Source organism: Eucalyptus grandis, chromosome 4 (genome assembly GCF_016545825.1).
Source record: "Eucalyptus grandis isolate ANBG69807.140 chromosome 4, ASM1654582v1, whole genome shotgun sequence".
In the NCBI taxonomy this organism is placed as follows: domain Eukaryota; kingdom Viridiplantae; phylum Streptophyta; class Magnoliopsida; order Myrtales; family Myrtaceae; genus Eucalyptus; species Eucalyptus grandis.
The window spans coordinates 1,865,881-1,876,585 of NC_052615.1; the positions used below are offsets into that span (position 1 = coordinate 1,865,881).

General features: G+C 34.8%; 1 protein-coding gene across 1 annotated transcript; it reads right to left on the reverse strand.

Annotated features, from left to right (window-relative positions):
- Window positions 1–1,889: 1,889 nt before the first annotated feature.
- Window positions 1,890–9,409, reverse strand: LOC108956545 (disease resistance protein RPV1-like). Its single transcript, XM_039311716.1, has 4 exons — window positions 8,422–9,409; window positions 5,898–6,990; window positions 3,046–3,357; window positions 1,890–2,931 (listed from the first exon to the last, which is right to left on the reverse strand). The coding sequence occupies exons 1-4, from the start codon at window positions 9,117–9,119 to the stop codon at window positions 2,044–2,046; spliced, it is 2,991 nt and encodes a 996-aa protein (XP_039167650.1). The 5' UTR covers window positions 9,120–9,409; the 3' UTR covers window positions 1,890–2,043.
- Window positions 9,410–10,705: the final 1,296 nt, after the last annotated feature.

Here is a 10,705-nt window from a genome sequence, read left to right on the forward strand (position 1 = left end):
ACATGCAAACAACCTTTTACCATTCCAAGTATGCATTGAGCTCCAAATCTTTCTATGATTTCGATTTATTTTAGAAGTGCCTTACGAAAGCTCTCTCAGATATTTCAGCATTTTCATCAACTAGTGAAAATAACCGAATCCTACCAGCGAGTCGGATGAAATCAATCTAGAAACTAACATCAACGAACTAGTAATAATACTCTGAAGTTTACAAATCTCTGTTTGTCAAACTCAATATTCCTTTTGAGCTCTTTGGATCCAACTAATGGGGCATCTAACATCATCACCCACAGAAGCTTTGATCAAATTAACATAGTGAATTCAACTCAAGTTGCTTGGTTTTGTGGGACATAGTATGATTCTTTTCCTTACCATTACATGATATTCATGCATTAGAATTAATGAAAGGCCATAGATATCGAAAAGTGTCCTCATGAAACTTATGCAAATGCTTCCTGTCTTTTACTTTTCAACAAGTAAATGAACTAAGAAGAGCTTATACACAATATAAAATTATTTTACAGTATAACCGATTATGTCAAAAGACACTCCAGTAATGTCTTGCTTGGCTCAAAAGTTCAAGTATATGACAAATGGCTTTTCCAACTCTACAAATATCAAGATGCATTCTTTGGGATAATCTATTGTTAGCCTTGGAGTAGTTATATCATGGATTCAAACCAAATGAACAAGGATCCATAGTCAGAAAAATTCGAATTGCAATTTTCTCGATTGATCCAAATAATTCACAATGCTTTTGCTTCTACCCTGTTTGTTAGTTCACTCACAGCCACACCACTAGAAGAAGAGCTTGTTCTTGCATTTCACATTTCTAAACTGATACGGTTACTTTAATCAGCCAATGCAAACAGTTCTATGAAATAAAATGTGTGGAACTCAATGGTTGGACAAATTTTATCCAATGTTTGTAGTGTTTGCATACCGAGGATGCCCTGTCAACGTGCTCCATTTGCACCGTAAATTCACTCTTAAGCATAACTTAGAAACATGCAATCATGAGCTACATGGTAAGGGCAGAGCAAACTAAAACCTCAATTAGGAGGACCGCCATATAGGGTCCTTCATTTTGCATTTCTCGACCTCCATAATGACCTTTGGCATGCTATCAGATACCTGTATACGTCAGTTTTTATGCACTACTTCCAGCATTCCCATAATCAATCAAACGTTGAGAATCTTTATTTTTCTTTATAGGATGAAGGATCTTACCCGAAAACTAATGACAAATGATGCACTTAGAAAGCCTTTTCCATCTATTTCCCTTACTTGCATGATAAGCAAAATCTTGTTGCCAAAGCACACAACAATTTCCATGGATATCTCCCCTCAATTCCTTGAATTCAAGTAAGGAGACAATGATGACACTGTCGGCTAGGAAATAATATTGAGAATTTCATAAATCTTGAAAGATATTGGGAGCAGGAAATACAAATGAAAATTGGATAGTAAATCTCAAAAGAACAAAGGTAACTTACCTGCTCTATGTACCTTTGATAGTAAATGGGGATTACTTCCAATATATTGACTCATCCGAGTCATCCATATCGTCTGATTCATATCCTATCATTTCACTATTTGTAATCTCATTTTGATCAATAAATCTGAGTTCTAGATAATTCTGGAATTGTTTTGAAGTGATACTTTTCCAAATACTCCGCATCAAGGCCCCGAATCGATGATTTTCCAGCTTGTAATTTCTTCAGCCTCCCGGATTTTGGAAGGTCTAGCCTTTCCATTGAAGTGCACTCAAAGATACCTAACTTTAACCTATCAAGGCCTTGAATTCAAAGTTTTTGCAATATGCTAATTTCTACGCATCTTATGACTTGTAATTTCTTCCGACCTATCAAGGCCTTGAATTTCGGATTTTGGAAGGTCTAGCCTTTTCATTGAAGTGCACTCAAAGATATCTAGCATTTCCAAATACTCCAACCTATCAAGGCCTTGAATTTCGGCTAATTTGTCGCATGTCTTAATAGTCAATTTCTTCAGACCCTTGAGCTCGAGTTTTGGAAGGTCCACCTATTTGATTAAATGACACCTTTTGATCTCCAAGCTTTCCAAATATATCAATTTGTCAAGAGCTCGAATTTCAAATAGATCCATGCAACAGCAAACAACTAATGTCCTTAGATGGACAAACTGTGAAACGTCCAGCATTTTGATAGATTCACACCAACAGACTTCCAAGGATTCGAATTTGAAGGGCGTGTTTAGGGATTGTGGTGATTCCATTTCTTCAATGTCCGTCAGTTGGGAGCATTCTGAACTCTTTAATTGCATTGATGGAAGCTCCTGGATGCACTGGATAAATCCGCAATCCCTAACTTGTAGTTGCTTGAGATGGGGTAGGTGGGAAAGCGAAGGCAATTTGCGACTTTGACAGGTGACGCCCAAATATGTTAAGCCGGAAGGAAGGTCCGGCAGCGATTGGAGCTTGAAGCAGTCTATAAAATCAAGGCGTCGTAGGGAAGAAAGATTACACATGCTTTCTACCATTATCCCTGTCAGATTTTTGCAAGCACAAGCACATAACTCTCTGAGCTTTCTCAGACTCCCAATACCATTGGGTAATTCTTCTATACCACTGTGAGTAATATCTAGAATCTCTAGATTCTCCAAAGACCCTATGCTATCTAGTAATGCAAAAAGGAATGGAGTTTCGGATAGATTGAGTTGCTGCAGTGCTTTTAATTTACCTAATTCTGCTGGAAGCTCCCTGAGGTAGAAACAATTGTCCAGCTCCAAGCGTAGGAGGCCCTTAATGTCTTCAATGGAAGCGTCGATTTGCTTTAGTCTCCCACAACCCCTGAGGATGAGAACTTCTAACTTCTCAAAAGCTGAGAGGAAGTCAGTATTTTCCAAGGATCGACAAAATGAAAGGTCTAGATATTTAAGCTTCTTTGCCATCTACCAAAAAAAAAAAAAACAACAACAACAATGAATGTCGATGGGTGAGTGTAGAGTCATTATGATTCAAAAGAAAGCATAAAAGAGAGGAAAAAAAAAGACTTTAATTCTTACCTTGAAAAAACTCCATCCTTCCCATTTCTCATTTATCTTACTACGTTTCAATTCAAGTACAACTAATTCCCGCATGTGAAAATTGTTTACTTCAAAACTCGCAGGACAACTTTGCCATTGAAGCCATTTTAACTCCTCCATTGAGTCCTCAAAATCTCCACTAAGATGTGCCCCTTTCATGAAAAGGAATCTTAGACTCGTCAATTTTTTGAATTGTTCTGCTGTGTAATTGTTGCCATCTCGCTCATCTATTTTGCCGAGGCCTTCTGAGTTGCCTTTACTTAGATCAATAGCCTCATTCTTGTCCGTTCCCTGCAAGCAAGAATCAACGTTTATTAATACTAAATCCAACTAAAGTAATCTAATATTATTTGTTCATATTGCGATTGACGTGCATTAATGTGTTCAAGAGACCAGCAATGAGAAGATATGATTTTTCTTTTTATGCCAATAAACAATATTTATAAAGGCTAACAAAGTGAAGGATGTCAACTTCCATTTTGAAATTTGGCCGTATACATTTGGATTTAAAAAGAATTATGATGTCATGGTTCATTCAAAGTAAAAATTTTACAACTTGTAATCTTCTTCTTCTTCTTCTTTACCTTCATTACTAGTTAAGACAAGCGTGCAATGCAAGGAATTTAATCAAATTGCAATGTGCAAAATCAAAAGTTGATTTGATCTATTTTAATAGAAATATTTTTTCTCTATGTAAATTTCACGTTAATTTTTATGTGTATATTACTCAAATGTGCTACTTAATAAAAAAAAAATAACACATACTCTTATTTTCCATTGGAGTAATAACTAATTACAAGAAACCGAATATTGTGACAATAGTTGTACTTATTATTTACTAGTAGTAACTTGAAATATTCTTAATTAATTATTTTCTAATCATAAATAACTAAGACAATAATATTAGTTATGTTAATATTCTCTACAACTTATTATTATATTGTAAATTTTAGTTTAGCTTTAGATTACAATTTGATATATTCATAATCATAAAAAAAACTTATTAGCTATATTAATAATATCTAAACTTTTGATTTTATCATAAATTTTAGTTTAAATATAAATTACAATTTGATATAATCATAAATAAATAACCGAAATACTCAACTATAATAAAAATATTAAAAAAATTAATTGTGGAAAGTGCAAAGCATTTTTAGAAATGAGAAAATTGAAGCTATTTTTGGCTACAAGCCTACATGGAATAGCTATTCCTTGGCCCCGACAGGAATAACTACTCCTGATTTTAAGAGTATAGTAATTTCTAGCCCGTTTTTTAATCAAATTAAGGAATAATTGCTTCATCAAAATAGAATGGCAATAGAATAGTTATTCCTAAGAACCAAATTGTAGCAAGCTTTCACAAATAAAATGATAATAATAATTATGCATAAGAAGTCAAGAAGTAATACAGAAAGTTCATGGACTTACACATGTCATTTTCTTGGAACCAGAAATTTTGCTATTGTACTTCACAATGTTATACAAGATTTCGTGGATACTCATATGTGAACAACGTAATAATTTGGGAAGGATTTAGATCTCACAATGTACTTTAGGTGCAACATGAGAAGAAGGATGTAGAGGAAATTCTTCATTTCCTTGATAGATCTCAAGTGGCATTTCGATCGAGCTTACGCTGGAGGGTCCTTCTAAAGGTTCGGCATAATTGTAAAAGGAAGAGGCTGAGAGTCGTGAGTGGCTAACCCAGCCTCCTTCGTCCCTTGGGACCAACAAGGGGTAGCAGTACTTTTTCCAAAATAAAGAAGGATATTTGGCATTTGTTTTTCAATTGGAAGTGGTGGATATTGTTGTTCTTTCAGCTGCTTGTATTTTAGATAATATATATGAAAATAACTTTGGATATTTTCATTCAATGTTGGAATAAACTGAAAAGAACATATATCATTTTTAGCAGAACCACTCTGATTTCAACTTACGATAGTGCCATGGATGAAGAACGAAATGGAATCATGGAAGAATACTGACATAATTATATCAAACTGTACCTTCTTAGTTGTCAATTTAGTTATACCATTATATTTGTATATAAAATATACAGCATATTCATTTTTCTTTTGCTTAGTTTAGTTTGTTTTATCATGTAGTACGAAAGACACAATAAAGGTACACTGGCTTCGAACTTGTCAATCTATGAATTGGCTCTTGTGATTATACATACGGCGCACGTTGAGACTGTAAGTAAGTGCGAGTCTTTTGATCAACAACTGGAGTCAAACCAAATGATGGATTAAAAAGAGTAGAATCGCAATCATGGTTAATTCACAAATGCAAATACAATCTTATGCTTAATTATACATAATAGAATTTTAGAGTATTCATCTCCTTGACCTTTAATGTAGAAAATAAGTATCCCTTCCATTCTCTATTATGGTAAAATTTCATGAGAAATGTGGACATCATTAGTCCTATTATATTAATTCTAACATATGATTTATATATCCCGAGTATGTACGGTTTACAGTCGTATAGCCAAGTTATTTATTGCATGTGTCAAGGACACAACTAAATCAATATAGAAATTCAAGATTTTTGTCAGTATAGAATACCCCTATCAATATCTAGAAAATTTGAAAGTACCTCATTCGATAACTTTGTAATACACACTTGTCTAAGAAATATCTTAGATAAGCTACGATACTTACTAAGAGAGAAGCAAACTCCTACTTGCTAATCATGTCAATGAAACAATACAAGGATACTAATATTAGAAGGTTCTATGTTCACTAGAGCAAGCACTGAGTTGACGACCAACACTACTCTAACAAGAAAACATGGACTAAGGGAACAAAAGTAAGAGAAATGGTTACCTTGTTTCTCTTTAGCACTTTCAAGGCTTCCTCGGAGTCCCATAACCTGCTACGGTGCCAAGGCTGCTGCTCATTTTCCTCACGAACAATTGCTCTACCGAGATCTCTTAATTGGTCATGCATTCGGAACTCAAGATCATCTCCAATTTTTATTAATGACATAAATGTCAACACTTCAATATTCTCCCCTGGAAAAAAGTCACAAGCGTCCCACATGTAGAATGCGATTCTCTTGTCAGTGCCAATGAGAAAGCAAGCGATATCCAAAAATATTTGCTTTTGTCCATTGTCTAATACATCATAACTTATCCTTAACTTTTCTTGCACTTCTATACGAGGGATCTTTTCTAACTTTTTTATCACATCTCTCCATTCTTTTGATTCCTTTCCACACAATAATGAACCTAAAACCTCGAGGCATAAGGGAAGTCCTCCGGTGGTGAATACAACTTCACGAGTGAGGCCCTCAAATTCACTTGGAGGAACGTCCTTTCGAAACGCATGTTTGCTAAACAAAATCAAAGATTGCTCGTAATCCAATTCTGTAAGTTCATAGTTGTGGTCCACCCCAGCTACTTCAAGAATTCTCTTGTTTCTGGAGGTAATAATGATTATACTTCCCAAAGAAAACCAATCATGCTTACCGGCTAAACACTTCACTTGATCAACATCATCCACATCATCAAGAAGAAGAAGGACCTTTTTATCTTTAAACCTGGAGGAGATGAAATTAATTCCTTCATCCTTATTATGAGCTTCATTTCTTTTATTCGAGATATCATAGATTAACTGATTCTGTAAAACATGAGCTCCACGCTTCCATGATTCCCTTATATCAGCAATGAAGCTGCGATGCTCAAATTGATTGGATAGCTCGTTGTAAACGGTTTTAGCAAGAGTAGTTTTACCAATGCCTCCCATTCCATGGATGCCAACAAATAGGAGGGCATGAGATTTATCATCCAGAAGTTCCATAATGTTGTTCACATGACCAGCAATTCCGACCAAATTATCAGAAACAATCAACTCAAACTTTTTCTTCAGTTCACTCAACACTTCTTGGACAACCAATTTCACCAACTCTACTTCAGACCTGTCAAATGTGACAAGAGTTCAAATATGTGGCAACAATAATTTTATATCGTTTATCTATTGAGAACGTTGTAATAAACGAATCCGAGATAAATTGAAAAAAAAAATTAAGAATTGTCTTTATCGACCCTCCATATATTATCTTATATGCTAAGAATGAGGTTTGAGAAATGCTTGTGGTTGTTTCGCATGGCGTGCCCCATTCCACTATTACTCCGACATAATTTATTAAATTAGAAGAAACTTGAAGGCATCACTTATGAACCTTGAATATTGTATACATTATGGATTTGAACCAACTTTTGGACTTGTTGTTTGTTAAAGATATTAGAGATGACGTGGACGTAACTTTGAAAACTTTCTAGAGCCTTTGAACAATAAAAAATCCAATAAACCAACCCAATATAAGAGTTAGCAATCAATCAATAAACAAGTCCTAACTTTTGATGCGAGACAATTTCAACTCCTGTAATACCAATCCAAAAAGTCGTTCAGATTGTGATATTGTGAACAACTTGAATGCAATCAAGGGGATTTCTCCTTGTTTGCACAATTCTACACGATTGCAAGTTTCTACTTGTGTTATCATCGATTGGTGTTCTTATCAGTTTTCATTGCCTCTAGGGATGATAACTTCTTGTACTTTATTATCCTTTTGAGTAACTATGTTCTTTGATTTTAATTGATCTAAGTAGAAGAATAAATTTTTCCAAAAATAAGAACATTGATTCAATAAATTTAGGTGTATGAGATAGAAATTACTTGCTGAAGATAGGAAATGCATTGAAAATTATTCAAACAAATATATAATACAAATAATCCCTTTTTCCTTCTTTTTTTTTTTTTTATATTTTCCATCATCATATATAACTAATGAAACATTTCTTTTGTAAAATAATTTTAACAGCGACTAGTCAACAATATTAATGATTTAATAAATGTAACTTGGGAAGATAAAGAATTATGCCTTTGACAATCACTACGCACGGTATATGATGTTACAAGCTCTAAATAAAAATCATCAATAAGTTGTACTATTAATCTCAAATAAATATGTAATTAGAAAGGTTTGTGACGATGACTAGTGTGACGTACACTATAAACATGAAAAAAAAAAAAAAAAAGTGGCAAAATGTTACAAAATTTTTGGATATAAGAGTAAAAAGTCAATAAAAAAAAATCTTATCATTCACTTGAATGGGATCATACCGATAAAATCTATAAGTAGATTTGTCAATATCATTAAAGCAAAATACTTAAAAAAAACAGAGAGAATAATTTATCGAACTCATGCTTCGTAGGATCTTACTGCCAACATAATCTTTATGTTTATATATATAGAACGAAAACGAAGCGGTTGAGAATCAGAGCGACCAGTAAACACCCGGGCATATTAAAAGAAAGTAGAGAATGCCTTGGTGAGAAAATTTACCCATCGGCTTCATGTCCTTTCAAGTTGCTGACTTCAAGGAGTGCTTGCTTCCATTTCTCCAAAATCGCTGGGTTAAAAGAAGACCTCTTAAGCAAACGCTTCTCACGCTCGTGAAATGCCTTTCCAAAACTCCCGATTTGATGTCCCACATCAGCTGGTTTAACTTTGTAGAATATAGGCAGCACTTTCTGCTCGTTATTATTCTTGCGCTCCATTATTTGAACCAGCTCATCCAGGCACCAACTACTTGTACCATAATTCACAGAGAAAATGGGGATCAGGACCTTACTATTTGTGATGGCTGCCATAAGCTCTGGTCTGATGTCCGCGCCTTGTTGAAGCTCGTCATCGTCTCTGTAAGTGTGAATTCCGACTCTGCGGAGCCCATGGTAGAGGTGATCGGCGAAGCCATGTCGAATATCTAGGCCTCTGAAGCTCAAGAATGCCTCGTAGTGGTTTCCAGTTGACACTGTCAAAGAACTAGACGCATTGTTGTTAGTTTCTGTCGGAGACGAACTAGATCCAACGGAATTAGTATCTATCGGCACAATCATCGAATCATATGTGCCAGTATCAGCATCATCTGCATTTCCACGCACACTAGCTTTCTTCTTATTGAGAAAATATAACGTAAGCCCGAGGAGAAGGATCGGTGCCACGAGCTCGGCGAAAGAATACCCAAAAATGAGGCGATGCATTTCGTCCTCGCTCTGATCTGCCCTTGATTTTTGCTTTCAAGCCCGACGAAGAAAAAGCAAGAGTGCCTCTCAGAAAACAGGAAATGCCTTCTTGTTGCCTATTCTATTGTGGTCTGCTAAAATTTAGATACACGTAAAGCGGAGGATTTGTTAGGAAGGTGAAAAGTGCAGAGAGACTTATGACGAGACTGGGATATGAACTCACGGGAGAAGATGGAAAGCTGGGGAAAGAGAGAGAGAGAGAGTCGTCCGATTCAATATACTCTAGACAAGGAACAGATAAAAACATCAGAGCGTCGCGACAGTGAAGAGGGCACGCTTATTCCACTGCTTTGTCCACCGCTTGCACCTGTCCTTTTTTTTTTGATAATTTATTTTCCATCGGAAAAAAGTATTTTGTAATATATTTAAGCTCTTGATCCCAATTAAAAAAAAAAATTGGTCTTATTGCTTTGAACCTTTTAAATATTGTACTGTTAAATTGATAGACTTCATTTTAATACTAAAATGTTATATTATTAACGACCATAAAAAATTATCAAATAGCTAGATATATATTAATTTGTACCTAAGCACAACGAGAAGATGTCTTTTTGGCTCTAGTTTGACTTGATTTCTCTTCTTCTGTTTTTTTGGTTGAACCTTAATTTCTCCTTAAATCTCAAAAGTCATCATGCCTTTTTGCTTTTGCTTTATTTTATTATTTATATATATTTCTTTATTGATTGGACTTATCTAATCCAACTAGTTAGCATGCACCAATAATTAAAACTTACCGAGCTAGTTAAAAATTGGTAATTCATTGACCGGACCACCAGCCATGCCTTTATAGTCGTTGCCTTCACGTGAGGGAAGTTTCAATGGACAGGAGAATCCGAGGCGATCCTTGTCCAAGAAGAAACTAACATGTGAGCAAGTCTTGATGCAAAAGCAATGGAAAAACATAAAACCAAAAATAAAAGACAACTGCTTTAATGGTTTCCGTGGAAAGTGGTCATAATTGATGAATACATACAAAGCGTAGGGACAATTGCTGCACCATTGAACTTTCCTTTTCTTTTTTTAATATATTTTTCATCAGAAAAGTTACTTTTGTTTAATGTATTTGAACTCTTGATCCTAGTTAAAAGCTTTTACCTTGGACTTGTTAAGTATTACCATATCAAGTTGATGAATTTCATTTCACTATTGAAATGTTGCATTATCAACTATCACTTAAATCTACTATATATATAAAGACTTCAAATGATTATAATCCCAAAGAAAGTAAAGAAGAAAACTCTAGTGACTTGATATCTTGACTCCTCCTTAGGGAAAGCAGGCAAAGGTTGCACTTTTAGGACTCCTTGCATTTCCCCTTTATTGTTTCTTGGACAAACCAAAGAGCAGCCAATAGCATTAAATTAGACCCAACAAAGAACTTATTGAAATGATTTTCAATGACACATAATTTTTTACACATATCTGCCTTAGTTTTGCTATTAATTGAATATGATGGCAGATATAGTGGGAAGATTTTCTAAATAGAAGATAGGACATGGATAGTGACTTGCGATCCATCTAGAAAAGAAACGTGCAATGCATGG